We start from the raw sequence: 27,449 nt of genomic DNA on the forward strand, positions 1-27,449 counted from the left end.
ATGATCTTTAGCATGCTCTTTTTGGGTTGTGGTGCAGTGAGGGTGGAAGATAGAAATTGATTCTATAGAACACCATGCTATGTTTCTACTCTTCAACTTATAGCACGCTCTTCAACTCGCTTTCCTATAATAGATATACAACATATAAATATCTCCCTTACATGGCTAACAATAGTATACAAATATATTCTATATACAATTATATTAGCTTAATTAGGATCCAAACTGGAAATAGTACCAATTTCCAAATATATGTATTATAAAAGTATATTTCATTGCCCATCTAATGATAGAATCATCAATATTAGTATTTTTATATATTTATTTGAAGTTGGGATTGTTTGAATGCTCAAAAGGAAGAGTGACATTTTTTACGGAGGGTACATACGCGCGCGCGCGCACGCAATGGACAACGCAGTGATGGCAATCAACTCAGGGTAAGGCTGGAGTCGGCCACGATTGGGCTCCTCACGACGTGATCATGGTCATGGGACAACCAGCTCAGGGCCCCCTCGGCGAGCTCCTGCTCGCTGCTGGCTGCGCTCACCGTGACCGTGAACGTCTTCCTCTCATTTACCTTGGTGAACTCCAGCTCCGCCGGCTCCACCTTGACCGTCAGGCCTTTCGGCGCTTCGATCTTGGCGCTGTAGTTTGATTGCGCCGGCCCGACGTTCGTCACCGTCCGGTTCACGGCGAACGCCTCAGCTCGCAGCGGCACCAGTATCGCCGGGTAGTTCAGCTGCGCCCCGGTGATAGGCTCGACCTCAGTGCAAGTCAAGCTGGTGTTTCCGGCTATTGTTTTCACGGCCGCCTCGCCGAGAAGCCTGCAGATGTAGCCAGCGTAGTCGCGGACGCCGAGGTCGTACACCAGGCCGGGGTCTACGGCCTTCGCCGGGACAACGTGGCCGGCGCCGAGGGAGTAGAAGCTCGCCTTCCGGTGCTCCTCGTCCATGATCTGGTTACCGTCGTTGTCGATGGTGCTGGACGTGGTCATGATGGCGGACTTAATCGCGGCGGGCGACCAGTCCGGGTGCGCCTTCTTGACGAGTGCCACGATGCCGGTGATGTGCGGCGTCGCCATGGACGTGCCGGAGACGACGTTGAAGCTGTTCGACTCGGGGCCCCCGACGGGCACCTCCGACGGCCACGCGGCGAGGATGTTGAGCCCCGGCGCCATCACGTCGGGCTTCAGCACGCCGGGGCTGGCAACGCTGGGGCCGCGCGACGAGAAGGCCGCCACGATCGGCGCCGGCTTCACGCCAACGACTGTGCTGTTGAACACGATGGTTACCGTATGGTTGGTCGTGGACGCACCCTTCATGGCGTAGCCCATTATCTTGGTGCCGTCGACCGCGGTCACCTGCGACATGGGGAGGTTGTAGTATTTCTCCAAGACGATGGTGTATCCGAAGTCCGGTTCATTGATGAACACGACGCCGGCGCCGCCAGCCTCGCGGACTGCCTCGATCGAGCTCATCGGTGGCACCGGTGTCTCGGTGTCGCACACAACCACCATGCCGGTGATGTTGACGTTGAAGTAGTCGCAGAAGTTCATGCCGTTTGAGTAGTACAGCGGATACACCTTGGAGCTGAAGTGCTTGTCCTGAGTTAGTGACTCGCCTTCGAACATCTCGCCGTCGCCGAGCCGCACGCTGGCACGGAAGCTCCGGTCCACAGACCCGGCCGCCACGGTCAATATCCACGGCGCTTCGTTGGACAGCGTGGAGGGCAAAGGGCCACTGTTGCCGCCGGCGCACACGACGAGGACGCCCTTGGACACCGCTGCGAACGCGCCGATGGCGATGGGGTCCTTGTCCAACGGCGTGGAGACGCCGCCGAGGGACACCGAGAGGACGTCGACCCCGTCCTTCACGGCTGCGTCCATCCCGGCCAGCAAGTCGGACTCGAAGCACCCTTGGGCGTCGCAGACCTTGTACACGGCCATGTGCGCGCCGGGTGCCGTCCCGGCAGCCGTGCCGCCAGCGCCAAGGCCGAAGGCCGAGACTCCTTCCACGAACCGGCCGGCCGCCGTGCCGGTAGTGTGCGTGCCGTGCCCGACGTCGTCGGTGGTGGTGTTGTCCACGACGAACGACGCCGCGCCGATGAGCTTGTTGTTGCACCGAACAGGAGGCTGGCAGGCGCCCTTCCACCTGGGGGGCGGCGGCGGCATGCCGTCGTCGCGGAACGAAGGGTGCTTCTCGTCGATCCCGGTGTCCAGAAACCCAATGATCGTGCCCTCGCCGTAGCCGGTCGCGTTCCAGACGCCGCCGTCGGGAGTCAGCCCGAGGAACCCCGGTGTGTGCGTCGTCATGAGCGGCACCCTGCGTTCCGGGAACGCCCGCACGAACCCTGGCTTCCGGGACAAGACCGCGAGCTCGTCGTCGGTCAACCTAGCAGCGAAGCCGGAGAGCACGCTCGTGTACGAGTGGCGAACGCGGCCCGGGCGGACACCGCCGCCGGAGCTCTGCAGGAACGACTCGTGCCACCGGCGGTGCGCGGCCTCGTCGTCTTCATGGGTGTGCGCAGGCGGAGGCTCGACCAGGACGATGTAAGTTCGGGCGTTGGCGTGACGCCCGGCGGCGCCGGTGCTCTGCGGCGCCGCGCCGTGAGGGACATAGCCCAGCACGGGGCACGCCGTGGCGACCAAGACAAGGGCGTATGCAAGGGGCAAAATCGTGAAGCGACCCATGGCTTGCGAGCACGAATTTGACACAGATAGCGTTTGGCGTCGCTGAAGCTCATATACTGCGTGGACTGGACCGAATGGTTTTCTCCTGCTTGTTCATCTTATCTTCGTGCACGCATGCGTGATCCCAAGATACAGGGCAGCCCACCCGAGAAACCTTGAACATGTCAAATGCATGGTGAGTGCAATGCTTTCTGGACTCCTAATGCAACCGCATCCGTTCCGCTGCCTTTGGTTTAGTGTGAGATGCTACGTCCGAACCCTTGGGTTTGTGACTTAATTTTCAAAGCTAGCGCGGCGACCAAAAGAGTGAGAACATCTTAGGTCGTCGCCAACGCCAATTGCACATGAATTCTCTATGATCATTAGGCTGTCAAAACTCATAAGGCCAGTCCTAGTAGAACTTCCATATAAGGTTCATCTGTATTTAGTAGGTTGCTACTTAAGCATTTCTAATGATATGGCAACATTTTTACAAAGAGAGAAGAAGTGAGCTTCACGTAGATGAAACCCTCTTGTCTCGGTTTTCAATTCTAGATGAGCCATGTAATTAAATGTCTATGAAACAATAGAATAAAATCATATAGGTGAACTCTTCAAAGCTATTAATCAAACTTTTCTAGTTTTGATCAAATATATAAACAAACGCACCAGCGTCTACAACAATCAATTAGTGTTTGTTAAATTCTTTATGAAATATCCTTAGTGTATTTATTGAACTTGTTGACTGTAATGTATTTTTGTCTAAATCTTTTTAGAATTACAGTAATAAGGGAAATCCAGTCTAGTGTTTAATAAAGGACATTAATTAAGTAGAAAGAATACTAGCAAGGCAAGTCTTAATCAAAGTAATTCTACCCCACATAGGATAAAAGTTTGCCTCGGCACCCAACAATTCTCTTGATGATTTTATCTATTATTAGAGACTGAATGTCCTCTCACCTAAGTTTATCATAGTGAAGAGATTAAGATAACACTTAAGTATTTAATTTGGAGTGAAATGTATCATAGATTTCTACTTTCTAAGTGGTTCATTCGAAGTATAAATTCGGATCCATGATTAGACTTAGAGTGTACTTAAAATGAACAACATCAAAAATTGATAGACCCAAATAATCACTTTTGGGAGTTCATAAGCCCATGCGAGAATGAAAGAGAAGTTTAAGGAGCCACGACACATTTCCCTCTTTAATTGGAAAGGATCCAATAGGACAATCAGACAATGTTCATATTTGTTCAAAGTTATAGAAGTTTTGATTTAGGACAAAGCTAAAGTAACCTATACAATTCAGAACTGAGGTAACAACAATAACCAATAAGAACATCGATCGATGGAAGTATGAAATCGAGATCAGAAGTCTAGCACAATATCTAAAACGGATGAGTACACAACAATATAGTGCATGCTGGCTGCAGATAAACAGTCCAAACTTAAAGCAGAAACCACATAAGTTCAAAACAATATCAACTAGCCCAACAAAGCTATATAGCATGACAGAAGTCCAGAAGAGTTCAAATTCACTAGTAATACGACTTGGGCATATCTAGTATCGCTTATACAGAACAGAAAGCATTGGGTCCACATTGTAACCATGCCCTTTCTTGTCGGAGCAGCACTCAGGGCATTCATAGTGCTCTATTCGCTCTGCTTGAGCCGCTGTTATCTTCACACATTTACCATGAAACCAACGGTCACACACATCACAACAAATCCAGAACCCGTTCGCATGGTAGCCACTGCCACAGCTTGCACAGATGGTTGGCTCAGTACCACAGCCTTCATCCTCATCCTCATTCTGTTCAACAACCAACCAATAACTCTTTCCATAAGAAAATTGGACATTACCATATTCCTTTGAAACAAAAAAGCAACATACCATCATACCATTTTTTCTAGACTGCATATGCGGCGATACGTGTCACTAGCAATGAGTGTTTCAAGAACAGTTTGCAGGCTGTTCATCCGATCAGATAAACGCTGCCTGCTAAACAAAAATGATCACATCATTGGTTCTGAAAAAGGGTTCAGGTAGAGCTTTCATAAAAAAATGACATCAATGCAGGGAAAAATACTAATAACTGAAATCTAACAGAACAGTTTCAAGAACATAGTCCAACGGTTTTTGTAATTGAAAGTGAGACAATAATCCATGTGGATGATGCAGCATAAAAGAATCACTAATTACTGAGCTTTCTAAAAACAAGGTGTTTTGAACATAATCATACCAAATAAGCCAACGTTTCCATTTTGCTATAAAGGTTTTTTTACTAGGTAATGTATGATGATTTGGGAAGAATAGAAGAATTTTGACACGAGGTATGAAAAGTCCATGCAATATTAAGCAACCATTACTATTGATATTAAATTCGTTCCCAGATAGAGAGTACTTGCCAACTTTGGATATTTAATTGTGAAACTCGCTGCAAGACAGCAAGAGTATGTTAAAGGTCTTATGTCGCCTCACAAAAAAGACTAATCTAAATGAAAGCATTGGTGCAAACTGTTTCACCCAAGCAAATCTATTCCCACGTACGAATAAGGCATCTCGTTAGTTTTTCTTTTATATTAAGGATAGCTAAAAGGCAACATGAAAAAGGTAGAAATTTAATTTGCATATGCTTACTGCCATACTGTGTAATAATGGAACACGACTAGTAAGATCATCCTGAGAAGAAAATCCAGTTTGTGCTATTGCTAAACAATTATTTGGGTTGTTTTTTTTTTCTTCCAATTAGACAATTTGCAAAGGCATAGCAATAACACTGAGCATGTAAGTACTACTTGGTCGACAAAATGGTTGTAGTGTTTTACAAGAACCGTAGGCATCAAGGATTATACTCCTTTTCACATGTGCATTTTAACTCAAGTGCATATTATGAGAAAGCAGAAGGCAGGTGCATTCTGTGCTAAACCTCAATGTCTTCACTTCTCTGATAGTGATCCCACATATTGAATTTAAACTAAAATGTCTTGACAGTATCTAAGCACAGTTAATCCTTCAAAGTATAAGATAATCTTTCAGACTCAAGAAAACAAATGCACACAGAGAGCATGGTAATAATGCTCAAAGTATAATATAATCTTTCATACTCAAGAAACACATACAGAGCATGGCAATAATGCTTGACGATATGTTGTTAGTGCTTGTGAGGTACTAGCTAAAGAGATGATATATCTTGGTGAGTTTTCAGAAACTTTTAGTCGACACTAAAATTCTTCTCACCTGCTCATTGTTCTCATACATGATCTATAAAACAAAATTATTAGAACTGGGGTACACATATAATGAAAAGAAATAGGATAATACCTTGATCTAGTCTCCAAATTGGCACCAAGGAATGAGGAGATACGAATGAGCCATGCGTCACAGTGCATGGCGATGTGTCTGAGCCATTTTGTGCGTTTCATGTTGCCCCTCACTAGTTTGATGCCGAGCGTTGTTGGCTCAGGCTGCCCCAGCGGCATGAACAACTTCTGCGGCCGCACCTCCCAACTCCCATCACTATTGCCATACAGATACAGGGTCTCTGTACCTAGGAGCCAAACAAAACCCATTCACTTGGCCAAGAATTAAGAAAAGTTCGAGCGAGGTTTTTGATTGGTCCCACAAACAGTCACCCACCTTGGTTGCACTTACGAGACAACGCCTTCTCATCTGCACAGTACACAAGGTTATAGTTTGAATGTTTGATAGTGACACAGCTAAGATTTGGGACATAGGTTGACCGTTGACATGAGATTGTCTACATATGACAGCACAAAGTATGCAGCAGCAGTGAAAATGGAATAGCACAATCACATAATGTTCTAGTAGTAGAGGTAGACAGGTAGCCAGCACAACGAAGTAATTGCAGAGAATTACAGGAATTTCGCATTTTCATTCTGAACTTGTAAGAAAGCGTCAAGTTTGAGAATTGCAGCCAAACAAACAATGACCAGTTGTGTTTTTTTTTTTAATAATCCAACTGTGTTCTTCATCTTGTTGAGAAATTCCTTTTTTTTCCTTCATGTGGAAATAAACCTCAACGCATCAGGTTGCAGTCTTTTAGAAGCAGATTGCAAATGACCAAGATTGTAATGCCTTAAGCGTAAAAACAACTTTATAATGCTGATACTTGTTCGATCAGCACGCATGACGCATGAAAGAAACAAAAGGCCATGAGGTTCATCACTTTACCGTGAGTGAACAAACCAAAGCGAAGTTTAAATGACAGAAAAAGAGAAAGAAAAAGAAAAATCAGCACTCTTGTGGGGATCGACCGATCGAGGAACTCCTTCAGTTTATAGATCCACGAGGGGCAAGAAGAATAGGAAGAACGGCGAGGGGTGCTTGTAGACCTGAGGTGAGGGCGCGGAACAAGGCGGCGCGGCGGCAGGCGAAGTCCCTGAAGATCCACTCCGCGGTGTACGACGGCGGGCAGAACGCCGCCGCCGCGGGCGCAGGGGGATGCGTCTCCATGGGCGCTCCCGTGGCCTGGCCGTGCAGGAGCGGCTCGGCTGGTAGCGGCGAGCATGGAGCGCTGGTGAGCAGGGCCGGAGGAGGAGAACCCGTGGCCTGGCCGTGCTGAGGATGGTCTGGTAGCGCCGAGCGTGGAGAGCTCGCGAGCAGGGGCGGCGGAGAGTCCATGCTAGCCGCCAGCAGCCCAGCACACCAGCGTCGAGCAGCAGCGGAAATGGCAGGGGAAGTTGTGTTGGGTTGGGGTGTGTAGAGTCTCGTTTGTGACGGCCTCACGGGAAAGATGCTGCAACGTTGGGTCAGGTCATCCCACACCTCTCCGGTTTCCCTGTGTGAACGCTTTTTTCTTCTTCTTCTTCTTCTTCTTCTTCTTCTTCTTCTGTATATATGAATTTGATTTTACTCGCTTCGTCTCAAAACAAGTGCATACATTGCTTCCCAAGAAGTTAAACGTTTTTAAAGTTGACCGAGTATTATAGAAAATAATATTAATATTTACGTATTCTTAAATAAAATTATTATGAATATTCTATTATCAATCCAACGGTACTTATTACACATCATAAGTATGAGTTTTTATTTATATATTTGGTCAAACTTAGAAAGGTTTGGGAAGCATAGATGTGTATTTATTTTGGTACAGAGGGAGTACTTCCCTTTGCCCCTACTGTATATGACCTTCATGGGCAGCTGTTGTACAATCATCTAAGGTCTCATTTGGTACATCTAATCCATCACCTTTATGAGCTATTTTTGTGTCAAAAACAGTAAAAATAAAATTGCTCCTAAAATTTGCTCTCATATGTATGTAGGATATGTGGCGACCTCTTGTATCTCTCCCCCCTCTCTCCCTCTCTCAACTATATATGTAATGGTCGGAACTAGCTCAAAGCCTTGAAGTCGAACACGGCGGCGGAGCCCCTAGATCCGACTTAGGGCGGCCTCCTACACCAGTTCAATCACCAGCGATGGGAAGGGCGCTAGGGGGCGGATCTAGCCAGGGGCATGACGTATCGGAATACAATGACGCAAATTCATCAAGGCTCATGACACTGGTGGGCTGTGGTAGCGCGAACATTTTGGGCGGCGGCAGGCCCTATGGATGGGCTCGTTGGGCCTCATCGACGAGCTTCCTGGATTTTATTTGTTTTTTGGATTAACAGAGGCAGCCATACGGTATCGTCTCTGGAAATCTATAATTAACACAAATGTTGAACCTTGCATGTCTTTGTTAACTCATTTTGACCGATTCTAATAATGGTTACAGTGGCAGTGTCATGTCTCACATACTAAACGTGTGCATACTGAAGTTATCATCAGTGATCCTGCTGTAGCAAATTTTACTGAAGAGGTACAAGAACATACACAATTAGAAAAACAGCCAATGATGCCAAATGAAAACAAAAATCCCACCATGAGATAATGGAGTTCATGCAAACTCAATCTGTCTAGTATCTCTTGGACAAAATTTGATACCATAGGGTCTAGTAGTCATGACCAACCGACCCTCTCATATATAGTAGCAATCAGGACACTCATAGTGTTCCTTATGCTCTGCTTCACTAGATGTTATATTTACACATTTTCCATGATACCATTTTCCACACTCGTCACAGCTAATCCAAAATGTGTTTGCCTTGTAGCGACTATCACAACTAGCACAAAAGTTGTTATCACCATTTGTAGCATCCTCTTCCGCCTCCTCCAGCACTTCATTGGCTTCAGTAGGACCACTAGATCTCTTTTTATAAGAAAAATTAAAATCAGTATGTGTTTAATTTGCATGTAAACACCTTATATTGTGTATAGCTCCAAACACAAGCCATACCTGCCCTTCTATAAGGTATACCTCTTGTTCCTCCTCCACCACCTCATTGGCTTCATCTGGGCCTCTAGATCTCTTTTTACAAGAAAAAGTTAAGTCAGCCCTTGTTAGATTTGAACCTAAACAACTTAATTTACACAGCTCTAAAGAGCCAGAGTTTCTATGAATACAAGACATGTACCATTTCTTCTACATGGTACAGTAATATTTCTTGGACTGTTGGCAGATCGATGATCATAGTGAACAACCGACCCCTACAATACAAAATTATTTTTATTAGTGAATTGGCAATGGCTAGAGTTTCACATACACAAACTTGAAATAAAAGCATGGCCAACCATTTAGTATTACAATGAAAGATCAAAGTTCTTGAAGAACATATGGCAGAATAGTTTCTTATATCCATGTAAATATCAAATTCCAAAAGAACCACTTAGTTTTCTAACTAAATGTGTAGTGATGTTGAGGATAGTCTAATAAGCTAGAAAAAATTAAGCATAACAATAATCCAAATAAAAGAACCAAACAACACTACTATAGAATAGACAATCCCTATTAGCCTATCACTGTTGGACAATTTTAAACCGATAGTGATCGGGGTATCACTGTCATTTCATAAGCAATAGGTCAATCACCGTGGATTTTAAAATTAACCTGCGATAATAGGTAACTATTACCGTCGGTTGGTAATACAACTTGCAGTGAAGCATTGGACTGTCAGGTTATATTACCAACTGACAGTGATCATTTGATCCTAAACCTGAAATATCTTTTCAATCCCATTAACTTCCACTAACGTCCACATACCACACTCTACAATCTGCACTATTTGATTCTCTCTCCCCTCTCTCCCTCATTCTCTCCCCACCCCTTTCCTAGAATCTCTCTCTCTCTCTCTCTCTCTCTCTCTCAACACACACACACACACACACCTCCTTACATCTGTTCTCCTTATCGCGGGTGGGCAGCCCTGGTGGCCTCCTCCTCCTCCTCCACCACCTCCTCCTCCTCCTCACAGGCGGTAACCCTACCATGGGGATACGAGCACGACGACATCCTCCTTGGAGGTCTCCTCTTCCTCGTGGGGAGGCGGCCCTAGCATGGGCGCATGGGCCATCGACTCAGCGCAGTGACATCCTCACCAGTGGTCTCCTTCTCCCCTTCATTCACATCCTCCTCGCGAGTAGGTGGCCCCGACATGGGAGCACTGGCGAGGTGGCCTCCTCCCCTCCTCTCTCTCTCTCTCTCTCTCTCTCTCTCTCTCTTCCTCCTCTTCTCGGGCGTGCGGGCCGCCAGTGCAAAGTAGTGGTAGTGGTGAGCAGATTCAGGCGTGAGCGCGACCTTTGCATAGAGCAGTGGACAGATTTGGTTGATATTTTTGGAATGTTTTAAAAGGTCGGCACTGCCAGTTCTAGCACTGCCAATGATAGCCCCTCACCATCATTGCCGATTACACACTACTGAATCCAAATCCATTGCACTAATAGGCTTTAGAAACCAATAGTAATTGGAGTTTTTCTACTAGTGGAAGTTTTTCTAATATAGTTCCTAATTATGATGAGCATAAGAATTTAAGCTGAATGATATTTTTCTTGCAAAACATAATTTATACTGTCGCAGCATACATGTACACATATACTAACCCCTATGAGTGCACACGTGTACAACCAAGTGATCAATTAGAAAGAAACAATACAATAATTGGTTACAGTTTTATCCAGTATATAAACGTTGTAGACAAATATGCTAATAATTAGTGTCAGCAGGTTGACAAGAAGTGCTATAAAAACCAATTATCTCTTTCAAATATGAAGAAATCATATAGTCTAATATTAAGACATAATCCATATTCTATGGAACTATGTCCTTAGTATCATTTATATAGCAGGTGAACATGCAACATCGTTCTATAAGCAAAGCCAACTATCTACACAATTAAGCTACCTTGTTTTATAATTAACATATTATTATTAAGTGTATAAGTGGAAACAGAACGGATTAATATATCATGCTCCGACGCAGATGTTGAAAAAGATAAAATGATATCATGTACGAAGAATAGTTAAATGCTAACATGAAAAGTAAAATCTAGTTTCAACACATGTTCCAGGTTATACACTTATCCATAAGTTCCACTTCACTAAAATAACTGTATATAATTAGCCATGATACCACACATGTGGAAAAATGTTTTCTTTCTTGCTATAAACTATACATGACTATATAATTTTAAACATTACTAAAATATAGTAAGGAATTGAAGCAAGTGTTCAGTTTTTCATACAAGATCGATTTTGTTCATCATTTATTTTTTGAACACCATACCTTCTCATTAAAGAAGAATATAAAGAAATTACAAGAGGGGTCCCAAGGACATGACCACACTACAACAGAGACGCCATGGAGAACATAAAACAAATTACCATCATGCAACACACCCCTCCTATCACTGACAGAAGGAGCTCCAGCACGCGTAGATGTATAAAGAGATAAAATGATAGCATGTACTAAGAGTAGTTAAATGCTAACATGAAAAGTAAAATCTAGTTGCAACACATGTTCCTGGTTATACTTATTCATAAATTCTATATTTCACTAAAAGAACTGTATACAATGGGTCATGATGATACCACCAAGGTGGAAAAATGTTTTCTGTCCTGCTAAAACATACATGACTATATGATTGCAAACATTTAAAATGTGCAAACATTATAGAGATAGTGAGCAAGCAAGCATTCCATTTCCTATATATGATTTTGCTTAACATTTTTTTTTCTCGAACATGCAAGAGAGATGCATACCATTTCATAGAAAGTAAAGAAATTACAAAAGAGGGCCTCCCGAGAGTTGACAATACAACAGGTGCGCCATGGAAAACATACAACAAACTAGCATCAGATAAACCCCCCTCCTTTAGGACACTGAGAGATGCATACTACGGTTCTCCATCCCCTGCTACTGCTTTTGTTTAACAGGATATATGAAATTCACCTCACTAAGAGCAAATTATATATGTGCAAGGGACAGATGCATATGCTAGAACCATTTCTACCTTGAATAATGTGCATTGTGCCTGCACAAAATATTTTTAACATTGTAAAAAATACTTTTGTGACACTACACTTAAAATTTATTAATGTACTCATATCATTTTTGAAATACTTGAACCTAACATATAGAGAAAAATGTAAGCGTTGCTTGAAGTGGTTAACTTAAAGACAGACCAAAACATGACTAGAGGGAGTATTAGACAATGAGATAAAAGTCAATAGATGTTTTTAAAAATTATAAATGTCTATAGATTTCATCTAATGAATTGATTATCACCTCCTCATAATGCATCAGATAACAATGTCACTAGCTAAGTCATAGACAATATATGTTTAATTAGTTAGCAAAGCAATAAAATACCGTTATGTAGCTGTCAAATATGAAGCAGCGAAGCAAGAAATGTTGATGAGCCATGCATCGCTGTGCACAGCAACTTGTTGCAACCACTTGTGCCGTTCCATCGTGTCCCTCACTATGTTGATGTCGGTTGCTGGCTCAAGCTCTGGTGCTGGCAGCTCCACCTCAGGTGGTTTCACCTCCCGGCTCCCGTCCATGCCGCCATATAAGTGTAGGGGCTGCATACCTACAATAATATAATAATAATACAATAAAAAGAAAACGTCATGTTCACTTGATCACCTCATTTCATGGGCCAGAGAATTGATATTGATCATATCCCACAAGCACTCACCAGGATCACATTTTTGAAAGAACGCCTCCTCATCTGCATACCCATACACAAGCAGGCTCCCGTTAGATAGTGAGTATTAAAACATTTTTGAAATGAATATATTTACTTGACAAAGCAGAAAAACAGCAACGCGCGAGTATTAAAACATTGGTACTTCGTCAGTGTGTAAGTGCGTAAAATAAAGGGCATGAGGTTATTCACATAATTGTTGAGATGAAGTCGAAATTTAGAACCTGGGCATGCAAATTTCTGGTAGGCATGCATGTAAAAGAAAAAAAAGAGAACAAGCTAGTAATGGTGGAACAACTGAATGATCAAGAGCAATGCCTGTAACACTGTGTATCGTAGAAACTCTGAAACTATTACTGTACAATGCTCACACGAAGGCAATTGCACTTGCACTTGCACTGTCTCCACCAGAATATGCCAAAAATATGCATGAAAACCTAGATGAGCTTTGTAGTGGCATTGATGTTCCGGCAAGGACAGCATCGCTGGAAACTTTTGAGGAGGTATCCTCATGGATAGCAACCCTTGTGTGTAAATCTGGGAATGGATCGTGTAAATCCAAAGGCCGAAAGGGCCCCCAACTCACGGGCCTAATTTTACGAATTGCATATGGGCCATGTAAACAAAAAGATCGAGTTGGATTGGATTGGCTTGTAAAAAGGCTGGGCTGTAGATATGGCCCGAGTCGTTGCACGGATCGCCTGAACAGGGTCAGCCCGAGGATGCTGGAAACGGATTCTGCCTTTGGCGTCTCCCTCGCAAAGTCGCAGTCGAGGGGCGGCCGAGCAGGGCGGGTCCTTGGGAGCTGAGGGGCGGCGGCGGCGCAGGTTGAGGAGGAGGAGGCGGCGGCGGCAGCAGCAGCGATTCAGTGTCCGAGATCCTTCAATCAGCGGCATCGCTTCTCCATCCGTTGCCATCGCTTCCTCAGGGCGGCGGTAGCAGCGATTCCTCAGGCCCTATTATCATGAAAACAAATTAGGGCCAAAAGATTAGCAGCTCGCGCCAAAAATCCCTCCCACTCCAGCAACAACTCCTCATAAAGCTCCGCAAAAGCAGTAATTTCTCCCTCGTGCAGTTGTGCACTCCTCGGCGGAGGCTCCAAGTTGCGGCACGGCACCAAAATCCAAGCGGCGCAGCAGGGGCGGCGGGTGTGTCTTGCCCCGCGACTCCGTCCTCTGATCGTGTGCGCGGGCATACGGTCGGAAGGCGGCGGCCGGCCGTCTCCGTTTCGCGGGGAGCGGAGCAGACGAGATGATGATTGTGGGGGAACAGGGTCTTGCGGGTTGCAGCTTTGGTCTGGTTCTTTCTTATGCTGCAGCTTATTTCCTCTCCGTTATCTGCTTATTTCCTCAGATTGGAACTTGACCATTTGTCTTTTTGTTAGCAGATCATCGCTGCACGCGTCTTCAAGAAATCCAGAGCAAAAGCTACAGGTGCAGATCTGCTCATGTTCTTTTCGTTTCTTTTATCTAAATGGATTATTTTATTTAATTTACACCTTTCTAGACTGATCTCCTTAATAACGGATTGTTTATTTGTATTGGTCTGCTTCCATCTGTGATATTGGTCAATGCTTTTATCTGCTATGATGCACACGGTTAAAATTTGTTTTCTCAGTTCTTGTACAAAGTCATCTTCATATCAGTATAAAATTTATTTTAGTATTACATGATTCCTTTCATTTATTATATCTTTTAATTTATCAATTACACATGTGTTATTCAATAAGTACTGGGTTTATTTAATTTTAATAGCTGATACACAGAGAATGGACGGTGATTTCATCACGGTTAAAATTCATGATGGGGGTTCATTTTCAGAAGAAGGCCCACTTTCTTATGATGGTGGCCAAGTGAGCATTTTTAGAAAAAAATGACTGAGAGAACATAATTTTTTGACATAGTAGATATGGGCAAAGAAGTAGGGTTTCAAAATGGAGATGGATTTTTTCTATAGAATTCCCGGCTTTGACCTTGAAAATGGTCTTGATTATATTCATGATGACCAATCTGTTGCAACAATGTTGCGTTATGCAAAGAGAAGTGGCTCCATTGTAAATTTGTTTGTAAGCTCTTGTTTAGTTCCACCCTAACTTCTAAAAAGTTGCTACAGTACCTGTCACATCGAATGTTTGCGGCCCGTGCATGGAGCATTAAATGTAGACGGAAAGAAAAACTAATTGCACAGTTTGGTGGGAAATTGCGAGACGAACGTTTTAAGCCTAATTAGTCCATGTTTGAACACTATTTGCCAAATAAAAACGAACGTGCTACAGTAGCCCCAAAATCCAAATTCCTACAACTAAACAAGGGCTAAATCATGAAAACAAATTTACAAATATTTTGCAGTCAACTGTACTATTATCATGAAAACAAATTAGGCTTATAATTTTTTTGTGAAATTCAGTCTTACTTTAGTATCCTATCTAATTGATTGTCATTCATTGGTTCAGGGGACTCTAATTGATTAGTCTGAGTGTTTGATATTATGGAGAGGGTTTCATCAGCAACAGCAGCAGAAGTTGAGGATAGTCTTGATGCTATCTCCACTGATCAGTCAGGCCGGTCAGGGAAAAAGAGGGCTAAAGTTTGGGCTTATGTTGACTCGGAAATCGTTGATGGAATTGAGAAGGCTGTGTGCAAGTATTGCAAGCTCCAGTTGTTTTCAACTACTGCTATGGAGTTGTTTACTCATTTGGAATATGCAGAGTTGAGAGTACTAGAGTAGTTGTATCTAGCTGGCATTTTCTTACTGATGAGGTCTTAGATATAGTTGAATCGCCATGTGGCTCTGAATGAGTTGTTTTCAACTACTAGCTGATATCGTTGTTTCCTATCCTATTATTTACCATCAGCATTCTAAAGTTGCCATCATTGTTTAATTGCTTCAGTAGTCAGCAATGCTTTGATTGTGAACTGTAATAGTAAAATGTACCTATATTCAGAAATGCTTTGATTTTACTTTAGCTATTCTTCTACATATGTTACTTCAACAATGCTACTGCTAAATGTCCTCCACTAGCAACATGTGTGTCCTGTCCAAGTTGGTAAAGAACATGATTTTTTCTTAAGCTCAACACTAGTACCGTGATATGAAATTTTTTTAAGGTAGAGCATAATGCTTGCTTTCATTCTTAATTTGGATTTTAGGCTACTAAAACTGTTATTACATATTTTCATGATCTACACAATTAATTGTGATTATAGCCATGTTAACTTCAAAACCAGCTCCATGTCATTTTCCTGCTCTATATATTCAGTACATGCAAGCTCTGTTCTTTTGTAGCTCCATTCAGCAGTTAGGCATTGTGTTGTCTGAATTTTGCAGCACGTCAGTGCATAGCTTTGCTCTGGTTTCAGGTTTGCCTGGTGCAGTTCGAGTGAGAGGAACTGCAGTGCATGAACTCATTTGTATGCATTGTCATTTCCATGACACAATGATCACTAGTTAAATAATTATTGCATGTTTTGTCTTAAGTGCTTATTTACTGAACTGAGCAACGTCTTGTCCTTGTTCATTCACAAGCCTTTTTAGCTAGCTCATGTGATGAACAAGCCTTTTTAGCTAGCTCATGTGATGTCTCGGTATGCATGCATATATGTACTGTATTGATCTCATTTGGTCACTAGCATATCAGCAGTACTTTTAGAAGTTTTGAGTTAATCTCTGTGCTGATCCTTATTTGCTCTTGCCGATTAAAAATATATGCATGTGTTTCAGCTCATATGTGTACTTGCTCACTTAGGTTTATTTCTTGGGAGGCAACTGTGTGTAACCGGTTAATTAGTGATTAATTAATTCATGCTTTGCCGTTCTGCTTTCGTGCCGCTTTGACAACACAATGCCTAATGTGTGCTGAAAATGTCCAAATGTGTGTTGTCTTAATGTGTGGGGCTGGTTATGCTGAGGTGTGGTGGTTGCTGTTTTTTCAGTTAAGTTATCATGTCTTGCTGTTTTTCTACTGCTTAAGTGGTTGTACTCATTTCCTGTCATTTGCAACAGCTGCTGCTTCTACTACTCTCCTATATGGTAATCCTATATGGTAATAGCTGCTGCTACTTTAGATAGGCAATAGTCTTCTTAGTACAAAGATAGGCATGAGTACTTCTGTTCATGCTTTACATGTTTCTTGCATTTTAGATTTTAAAATAAGATTTTCAGTGTTGCTATGTTTCAGGTGCAAGGATCAAATTGTTTTGGAAGAAAACTGGTAGTTCTACAAGATGCAGCTGGCAGTCTTACAATGGCATTGTTACTGAGAAATTGTGACTTATGTCATTCAGAGAAGGACAATACATATTTGCATGACATTATTTCTTATTTTTTTGAATTAAATCAATTTGCACGGACATATGTAGCAGATGGATGGAGAAACTTGGATCCGGCTACATGTTATTTTTTATTATTTTTCATCTTTTTAAATTAAATTAACATATCAGTGCTAGTGGCCGTGCTCGTGATTTGGTTAATCAGGGCCTTGTACTCATTGCATTACTGTACATGTGCTTGCTTGTGAGAGCCCTCAGATTGCATTTAGGATCCGGCCTGAGGATTCAAAAAGGGCTGGGGCTGAATTAGGATGGTGCGACGTGTAGGATTGGATTGAACCGAGCTGAAACAAATCAGTAGGTGCTAGGATCGGGCTGGGTGTAATAATTAATCACATAGGATTGGAGTGGGGTTGGGGCCGGATCACAGCCCATTATCAGGCGGACTTGTGTGTGCTCAAAATAAGGGAGTGAAAGAAATGGATGGTGGTCTGCCATTTGGATTCAGCAAGCAAGACGATGAACGAAGGCTTTAGTGTTACTGCTGGCTGGCATACCTCACCAGTAATAGGGCCTGATGGTAGCATCTTTTCAGGGTTTAAGCAGCATGAAGAATATAAGGTCAAGGAGGTAACTTGTCTCAGAGATCCAAGCTCTTCCAACTTGGAAATTGTCAGCTCTGAAAGAACTGGTGGACGAAGGTTCAATCGGAAAAAAAAAATTGCACTTGTTGCACTGTCGGTACGTACCTGGATGCAACAGTACTAAAGCAGTGGTAGAACTAACAAAATAAAACGGACCGGATATTATGACGACCTTGCTAACCAGATCCACGACATTGCAGAGTGATGAACTAGCTAGAAGAATATAATCGAGAAAGACATATGGACAAAGGTCGGAGGCTGATTCTCGTTTACTACCTTCGGTGAGGGTACGGATGAGGGCTCCGCGGCGTTTGCTGTAGTTGTCGAAGATGCTCTCCACTTTGTAGGGCGGCCTTAGAGTCAGAGCCCGGCACCTGGTCGGCTGGTGCCTCCGGTGGGCCCCAGATTCAGACCTAGGAGGTGGGTCCGGCGACCTCCTCTCCATGGCCATGGGCGCGTCCACGGCATGGGGACCTCCCTGATATGTGCCTGGTCGCGGCTGGCTCTGGGCATCGTCAGACATAGGACTAGAAGGTGGGTCCGGCGACAGCGCGGCCATGGTGGGGGTGGGCACGTACACGGCATCGGCCGCACCTTGCTGATCTGTGTCTGGTCGACAAGGCCTCCGGCGAACGACACGGAACTGCTCTGGGGAGATTTCGTCGGAGGAGGTGTTCGAGCCGGAGTCCATGGCAGGCTGCGAGAGCGAGAGCGAGCGAGAGAGGCGGAGAGTGTGAGGGGTTCCGAGGTTTGGCTCCCTTCAGTGTGACGGATCCCTAGGAAGATTTGTGGAACTCGGTCGGGACCACCTGTGCTGTGCCACGCTTCACGAGGAGAGAGGCAAAGGAGCGGGGCGGTGGTGATAGACTGACAGGGTGGCCAAGGTACTCACGCTTTCCATGCGTGGGACCTGGCTGGCCGCGGAGGGCTGCTGGCGGCGCGAAGCTGCTGGGAAGGTTGGTAGGCAGTAGAGGAAGGCTGGTCGTCTGTGGTCACTGGTGACCTGCTGCCGTTTCTTCTAGGAGTAGTAGACGCCAACTTTGAGCTGTGATCACATGGATTTGCCCTCCGTAGCAACTGGATTACAATAGGCGCCCACATACGAACGTTGGAGTATAGTTATGGCTGTAAATTTAGTAGAGTTAGGCGGCAAGTGAAAAATTATTCGCACAAGCCAAGAATGTAAAAAAGAAAGAGAAAAAAACTAACACTATTAACTAATAAGCTGCCTTAACAATACAACCGTAGTAGTAATACCTCTCCACAGCCAATACAAACAATAAGCTAGTTGTAGACATACAGGTGTGCGCTTAAATAACCGGTTGGGAAGAAGCAAGCCGCCATGGCTACCGAGGTCTTGACTCACTACTGCAACAAAGATTTCTAGAGATGATCAATTCAGGTTTCTAGAGGCTGCAGGTGACAGGTCTCTCCAAGAAAAAAAAATCAGCCCCTTCCGCTGGCCACGGAGCCCTCTCCTGTGCTGCCTCCTTCGAAGGACAACCACAGTGGTTGTTGTCCCGGACGAAGCACATCCCTTCCTTGGCCCACCCCTAATAACCACCTAACGCCGGAAGAAAATTGGGTGGAGACACTATGAACCCAGCCTCCCGTGCTAAACACTTCCATCAGCTGCCGCGTGTCCACCCAGAGGAATTGACACCTATGTTGATCTATTGGTCGCCCCTGCTTTAGCTCGGCTCCTACGCGGTCAGGTCAGGGCGTCAGCCGTGGCTCCAGAATTGGGTAGGCTTACCGTCAGATTCATACGGGCACCCACGCAGCAGCCATCCAATCACAACTGGAAACGGGATATTTGTTGAGTGCAAAATTCTTTATCGAGTGTTAAAAATCGGGCACTCGACAAAGACCTTCTTTGCCGAGTGTCGCACTCGACAAAAAAAAGGCTCTCGGCAAAGGACTTCTTTACCGAGGGCTAGGCTCTCGGCAAAAGCACGGCACTCGGCATAGGCTGCTCCGCGTAACGGTGTTCGGCCACGTCCTTCTTTGCCGAGTGCCTGCTGTTAGACACTCGGCAAAGAAGTTTTTTTTAAAATTTTCTTTGCCGAGTGTCCCAGATCTAGAACTCGCCAAAGATTTGTTTTTTTGGAAAATACTTTGCCGATGCCCCTGATCTAGCACTCGGCAAAGGTTTTTTTAAAAAAAATTCTTTGCCGGGTGTCCCAGATCTGGCACTCGGCAAAGATTTTTTTTTGAAAAATACTTTGCCGAGTGTCCCTGACACGACGCTCGGCAAAGAATTTTTTTTTTCGAAATGTCTTTGCCGAGTGCCCCTGGGAAGGCACTCGGCAAAGAGGAATTTTTTTAAAAAAATTAAAAACCCTCTTTGCCGAGTGCCTTATTCTTGACACTCGGCAAAGACCCCCTTTGCCGAGTGCCATCCCCCGGCACTCGGCAAAGATTTTTTTTTGCCTTCAAATTTTTTGTGCAGCCCTTTTAAGGTACCAGGAACTCCTAATTAGAATTTAGTGATTTCCTGTGGCTTTTTGATGTATTTAGTTACTTTATTTCGTTTACTTGATTTTTTTTTAAAAAAAATACAAATTTGAACTGCACGTGGTACGAATAATAGAATTTAATGATTCAAAAAAATGATAGTCATGTTACTGAGTGTAGTGTGAGACCGTATCCAGGAACGGACCCGAAATTTCGGACATCTTGTTCACGAAACATGACCGCGAACTTGTGTGCGAAGTGTTTTTAAATTCTATAAAAAGGAAACGAAGTCCGAAAATCATGAAACTTGTTGAGATGGCGTGATATCATATGTGGAGGCTATGATAAAAAAATTGAGGAGGTTTGGTGCACGTTGTCACGTACGTTGTCCCGCGCCCTGCCCTCGGCCGGCCCTGCCCTCGGCCGCGCCTGTCCGCCCGCGCCCTGCCCTTGGCCGCCGGCCCTACCCCCGGCCACGCCTCGTGGACCGCCCGCCCCGACGCCGCCCGTGCCCGACCCCGTTCCCAACTCCGGCGACCCCGACCCCAACCCCGACGCCGCCCGACCCCAACGCCACCCGCCCCTACCCCCGGCGCCCCTCAGGTATGCCGTCTCTCTTGTTGTTGTCGTGGTAGTGATAGTTGTAGTAGGATTAGTTGTACTAGTAGTGCTAGTGGTAGTAGTAGTATTAGAAGTAGTGGTAGTAGTAGTACAACTAGTGGTGGTAGTAGTAGTAGTGGTAGTAGTAGTTGAAGTAGTGGTAGTAGTAGTAGAACTAGTGGTAGTAGTTGTAGCAATAGTGGTAGTAGTAGTAGCAATAGTGGAAGTAGTAGTAGAAGTAGTGGTACTACTTGGATATATTCTTCTGCATGGATTGATATCCAAACTACATGGCTTCTCTTGAGACATATGTGCTTGTCGGCCATCGTGCTATTGTTTTTTTGCAGGTTTTGGAAACCTCACCGTGCAGGGGAGGTTCTGCCGATTTTTTTTAAATGATAGTATTTTGTTCCATTTTTGTAGAGAAGAGCCCGTCGGAGCCGAGTCGGAGTTCCCATCGCCGTGCCGGTCTGCCTGCACCGCATCGCCTCGCCACTACACCGACCTGCCATGGCCCCGCTAGCCTGACTCCACCGCCACCCTAGGTATAGCCCCTCTTTCCGTATCATGGTCGTAGATCGCGTAACCCAGTTAGGCGTCTCCCGTTCGAAAGAGATACGATTGGAGGTATGCAGATCTTTGCATATCTATGACCGTATCTGTTTCGGATTATCCACGTTTTTTGGATAGCCCACAGATGCGTAGATGGGTTAGTTTCCATGGTCTGCTCCGGTCCAAGACAGAGTTTCGGCATCACCTCCCTGTTGTTCTCTAGATACGCACTCTTCTTTGGCAGGACATGTATCTGGAGAATAGCGGGGAGGTGCTGCTGAAATTCTGTCTCGGATAGGAGCATGGAAACTAACCTCATCTACGCATCTGCGGGTGGGATTAGGACCTATCCTCACCTATTAGACAGTAGGAACACCATGTAGATGCAATTGATGGTTACATTACTCACTGATACATATGTTAGAGGATGGATGACCGTCAGTGGATGTACATGGGCTGGAGAAGTCAGAGTGATTACACCATGGAATGAATGAACAAGACCGATGCTTTCTTGAAAAGTGCATTTGGCAAGGCTGCTAAAGGACATTGCCTAGTTTTGTGTCCCTGCAGCAAATGTGGAAACATGAGAAGGGTAAACAAGGTGGAAATGGGTAAACATCTTGTGAAGAATGGATTTACGTCGGACTACACCCGGTGGGTCCACCATGGTGAAGGCCATCGTATGAGAGAGGAGGCGGTGAGACCATGGGTGGAGGCTTTTGATGCTGATGTCGGGGTAGCGGACATGTTAGATGACTTTCACCAAGGACAGTTCAATGAGGGACATGAGAAGGAGGAGATGGAGGCAGCCGCATAGGCGTTCTACGACGTGATGGACTCGGCATAGAAACCCCTTCACGATCGGTCAACGGTGTCTCAACTGGATGCCATTGGATGCTTAATGGGGTTGAAGTCTGAGTTAAACTTGAGTTGACTTGGCTTCGATAAGATGTTGGCCGTGATTGGCACCCTGCTTCCGGAGGGCCACATTCTACCAAAGAGCATGTACGAGTCACAGAAACTCCTTCGTGCACTTAAGATGCCGTATGAGCAGATACATGCTTGTCCAAAGGGGTGCGTCCTATTTAGGAAAGAACACGAGCATGCAAAGTTCTATCCAAAGTGTAAATCCTCCAGGTACCTAGAGGTAGACTCTGATGATGGCCAGAAGAGGCAACTTATGATCCCCATGAAAATCCTACAGTACCTTCCGTTCCTATCGAGGATCCAACGGCTATACATGACCGAGGAATCCACGAAATAGATGACATGGCACAAAAATAGCAAATGGTACAATCCTGATAAGATGGTACATCCATTCGATGGTGAAGCTTGGATCCGCTTTAATGTCAAACATCGTGACAAAGCATATGAGGCTCGTAATATACGTGTTGCGCTGGCAACAGATGGGTTCAATCCTTATGGAATGATGGCTGCCCCATACACATGTTGGCCCATCTTCGTTATCCCCCTTAATCTCCCCCCGGTGTCTTCTTTCAACAACATAACGTATTCTTCATCAATCTTGGCATGGATCAAGGCAACCTACCCTGCAAGAAAATGATACCCTTCTTTCACGGGGTGCGGGACCCGGGAGCCCCGATTTCATTTGTTGGTTCAAACAGAAAGCCCAAACTGATGCGTTTATAAGTGACGAGCTGAGACAGGTTGCAAATGACTGTGCCGTTAGGGTCAAGTCATTTACCAGTTATGACATGAATGGATATTGTTTTCACATAGCAAGCTACGAGCAGAGTCGGCCTAATCGAAAACCACAAACAATGAAGTTGTTACGCCCGACACTGATGGACTCGACTATTATGGAAGAATTAAAGAAATCTATGAACTATCATTCTATGGTTCCAAACCTCTTACTCCTGTCATATTCAAATGCCATTGGTTTCATCCTGGAGTAATGAGACGGACCCCTAAGCTTGGGCTAGTCGAAATTCGATAGGATTCCATCTATCTAGGAAAAGATGTCTACATTGTGGCTCAACAGGCCGTCTAGGTTTATTATACGTCATACGCGTGCAAAGATGCCGAGCATCTTAATGGTGGTCTATTGTGCACAAGGTATCGCCACATAGTAAACTACCTGTCCCAAACGATGAAGATTACAACTTCAACCCAAACACATATGATGGAGAGTTCTATCAAGAAGAGGGACTACAAGGGAGGTTTGACATAGACTTAACCGAAGAGATAGGAATGGAAGTAGACAATGAAAGGGATGATGACGAGGATGCTAGAGACGAGGTGCAAAATCTGAAGGACATACAAATGCTTGAGCGATTACGTTTAGGCAATGACAATGAAGACAACATTCCTCCTTCAGATAGTGTTGATGAGTTGGATAATGTTGATAGTGATGACAAGACCTATGATCCAGCTAATCTCAATCATGAAGATTATTTCTAATACATGTAATACTATGTTTTTTGTAATTATGTTTTGTTCATTTTTGCACCTATTTCTAATTATGTCTTGTTTTTCTTTTTTGTTGCAGGTGATTGAACAAAGATGGCGGGCGACCGTCATAGGTCCGTGAACTCGATTTACCAAAGACCATGCCGGCTGCAGGAGGAGGGGGCAGTGGAGGGATCGGACAGGAGGAGGAGGAGGACCGCCGAACGCAGGAGGGGACCGTCTCCTCCCACGCCGCGTAAGGAGGAGCTGGAGGAGGAGGTGGCACCCGTGGACGAGTCAGACGATAAGCTGGTTTGGCAGACGGACGAGGAGGAGGGGCCGCATGAGGACAACGAGTTGGAGGCGACAGGCATGGGTTCCGCTTGCTCTGACTCCTCTTCGAGTGTCTACTTGCGAGGTCCCGTGAGCCTTCCACATGTTCTGCTTCCTCACCAACGCCCAGTGATTTGCCCCAAAGGGCAAAAGTAAGTAACTTTATATGTTATCACCACTACTTCATATGATATGATGAAAAAAAACTAATAATTTTTCTTAATCACTTATGCAGGAATTGGGTGGTTGTGTCGGGTGGTAACGCATGGCTAGTCAACGGCATCCTAGGTCTTCTGTGCAGGCAACACTTCCCTAGCATTGTCACGTATGCATCGAAGATAGAGCCGGCTTACTCGTTTGACCACTACGCCATTGCCACCGATTCGGAGTACCCCAACAAGGCGGCGTGGGTGAAGGCAGAGCTTTGGGTAAGTCTCCCTCGCACAACATTGCTCAATACGTCGCATTCATTAGACTTTTCTTGAAATAATGAATGGATACATTGCTTTTGTATGCAGACTTATTACAGATGCGAGGAGGGATTTGAGGCCAGTGCGGAGCAGGTGACTACCAAAGCCTATAAAAAACTCGTCTCCAACATGCATCACGAGGTGCGCATCCAGGCCATCGTAACCTACTATGGGTCAAAGCTTGGAGAGAGGAAAACCAAGAAAGACGCAAGAGAGATGCAACTGACCCAGGAGCAGTACCTTGAGGTAAATGAAGAACATCAATATTGATTCGTTTTGTGATTAAGTTGGTTTAATTTGATCTTCTTATATGTCCAATACTTGATGACGTGTAGATGATTCCCTGGTGGTGCCAAGCGTATCCCGAGTGCTGGGCGATGATGGTGGACAGGTGGTTCATGGAGGAGTACCTCAAGATGCATAGGGATGCCTAGGACCGTTGTTTGCATATGCAAGGTCCAGCACACCATCAAGGCAGCCATAGCCTCGCCGAATACAAACAAGCATGGGTACGTGAATTCATTTATCTATTGTGACGCTTAGTTCTGCCTGATTTTTCCTGTCGGCATCACATAGTGGCCAGGCTTGCTCGGACTTCCAGGCATGGTGTATGGCCCACAAGGGCAAGGCGATGTCTGATGTCTCCTTCAACCTAGAGGACCCACCCGAGGCATACACGAACCCGAGCATCCACTCCCGCATCAGTGAGTACACTGAGGTGGTGAGGTCGCTCCATGGGTTAGACCATGATCCGAGCACCTAGGACTTCGATGGAGAGGCCGTCATGAGGGCAGGGCAAGGCAAGAAGCTTGGGCGGTTCTGGCTTGGCGATGGCATCATCGACACGCCTCTAGTCCCTCTCTCTCCCAGATCCAAGCATGGAGCACGAGCGAGAGCCCAGCCATTCACACACGGCCGACTGCTGCATAGCACCAGGTCAATGCACTCGAGGTTATTCCTGTTTTACTCGTCACACATTGATCTTTACACACCTTAATTAGCTTTGCATTACTGAAATATTGGAGTGAAATATTGCAGGCCCGGCTAGAACAAGAAATGAGGCAACGTCTAGAGCTAGAGGCCGGGCACTAGAGGATGGTGGCCCAGCTGGAGGCTAAGCGGGCCAAGCGGCAGGCCCAGGCGCAGAGGCTGACAGACATTACGGAGTTCCTACAAGGACTTGGACAACGTGTGGGCTTCTCTCTACCACCTGGGCTATTGGTTCCACCTCTGCCTCCACATCCTGTAGCTATAGCTACTCCTGTGAGTATGAAAGTTTTTTACTTTCACTTGTGCTTTGCTTGTATGGCCTCTACCTTCCTAGATTAGCTATCCAAATAATCTTGTCTCACATGCAATCTTTTCTCCTTTGTGTAGTCTCCATCTGACGGTGGTTCGAATAATCCACCTCATGCACCTCCGAATGATGGAGCTGGGCCTTCACCACAGTTGCCTTGGCCGAGATGAGTGCACGTTGTATTTTTTTTCATTTGTTGTTCACTTTGTGATGTACTTGTGATGCACTTGTGGACTTTGATGGACTTGTGGATTTATTTGGATGAACTTGAGCACTTATTATTATATATGTGATATATATTGTGATGGATGTGATATGTGCGGATGGATGTGTGGATGGATGAGATATATATGTGATGGATGAGATATATATGTGATGAATGAGATATATATGTGATGGATGAGATATATATGTGATGAATGAGATATATATGTGATGGATGAGATATATATGTGATATATGTTTGTATGAATTTATTTGTCATGATGGAATGTAAAAAAAATAAAAAATTACAGTTTTGGGTCACTTTGCCGAGTGTTACACTCGGCAAAGGACCCCTTTGCCGAGTGCAATGGTCACAGCACTCGGCAAAGCTAGAAAAATGGGTGTCCAGAAAACCATTTTTCCAGCTTTGCCGAGTGCTGTGACCATGGCACTCGGCAAATAATTTTTTTTTTTAAATTCAAACTTTGCCGAGTGTCGGACAGAGGGCACTCGACAAAGTAATTTAAAAAAAATTCAAACTTTGTCGAGTGCTGGACAGAGGGCACTCGGCAAAGAATTTTTTTTAAACAAAATCAAACTTTGCCGAGTGCCGGACAGAGGGCACTCGACAAAGAATTTTTTTTAAAAAAATAAAAAATCTTTGCCGAGTGCCTGAAGGTTGGCACTCGGCAAAGAAATTTTGTAAAAAAAAATTAAAAACTCTTTGCCGAGTGCCTGAAGGGTTGGCACTCGGCAAAGAATTTTTTTTAAAAAAATAAAAAATCTTTGCCGAGTGCCTGCAGGGTTAGCACTCGGCAAAGTGACCGTCAACGAGACCGGCGCCGTGACGGTCGCTTTTTTTTTTTGCCGAGTATCCCCGGGGCACTCGGCAAAGCCTTTGCCGAGTGCCCAATAAAAGACACTCGGCAAAGAGGGCTTTGTCGATCAATTTTTTGCCGTGTGTTCTTTACCGAGTGCCGCACTCGGCAAAGGCTTTGCCGAGTGCAATCTGGCCTTTGCCGAGTGCCTCAGGCACTCAGCGAAGAACCTGAATCCAGTAGTGAATATATGTATGCACAACAACCCCGTGCATACTGTCTTCATCAAATTTTCTTCCCTAGCGCCATGATCTAGTCCCTACAGGCCGCCGCATTGTCCACGTGTCCACTGCTTGTTCCTGCTTCATGGATGCCTCCACCATGAGGCTGCACATCTAAGAGATGATGAACAGAGTGAGCGCCATAGTTCTGAGAGGAGAGGGATGTATGGAGATAAAATATGTGGGAAAGTCAGCAAGTGAGGAAGATGATAGGCGCTCAGATGTCGTTGCCACATGCCGAAAGATGGGTTCATCCTAAGAGTGCAACACCCTCACCTGTGGCTTGATGGACGAGGGATGGGCCACCGCCACATGCTTAGAGATCTAGCTAGAGCACAACAGTGGCAGAGATGGTAGCATGGTTAGGAGACAGTAGCATGGTCACCGAGAGCTTGGA

At 45.1% G+C, this 27,449-nt stretch overlaps 2 protein-coding genes across 3 annotated transcripts; both read right to left on the reverse strand.

Moving 5' to 3' along the window:
• Nucleotides 1–287: 287 nt before the first annotated feature.
• On the reverse strand, nucleotides 288–2,722 carry LOC136518336 (subtilisin-like protease 1). The gene has a single exon (XM_066511988.1). The coding sequence runs from the start codon at nucleotides 2,687–2,689 to the stop codon at nucleotides 428–430; it is 2,262 nt and encodes a 753-aa protein (XP_066368085.1). The 5' UTR covers nucleotides 2,690–2,722; the 3' UTR covers nucleotides 288–427.
• Nucleotides 2,723–4,020: 1,298 nt separating this feature from the next.
• LOC136514765 (PHD finger protein ALFIN-LIKE 3-like) lies at nucleotides 4,021–7,397 on the reverse strand. Of its 2 annotated transcripts, none has more exons than XM_066508478.1 (5): nucleotides 7,026–7,397; nucleotides 6,310–6,342; nucleotides 5,995–6,220; nucleotides 4,572–4,668; nucleotides 4,021–4,482 (listed from the first exon to the last, which is right to left on the reverse strand). In XM_066508478.1, exons 1-5 carry the CDS (start codon nucleotides 7,312–7,314, stop codon nucleotides 4,231–4,233), a joined length of 897 nt encoding a protein of 298 aa, XP_066364575.1. In that variant the 5' UTR covers nucleotides 7,315–7,397; the 3' UTR covers nucleotides 4,021–4,230. The 2 variants fall into 2 exon arrangements, with proteins under 2 accessions (XP_066364575.1, XP_066364574.1); XM_066508477.1 differs by having other exon boundaries at nucleotides 4,572–4,671.
• Nucleotides 7,398–27,449: the final 20,052 nt, after the last annotated feature.

Source organism: Miscanthus floridulus, chromosome 17, assembly GCF_019320115.1.
Source record: "Miscanthus floridulus cultivar M001 chromosome 17, ASM1932011v1, whole genome shotgun sequence".
Taxonomy (NCBI): Eukaryota; Viridiplantae; Streptophyta; class Magnoliopsida; order Poales; family Poaceae; genus Miscanthus; species Miscanthus floridulus.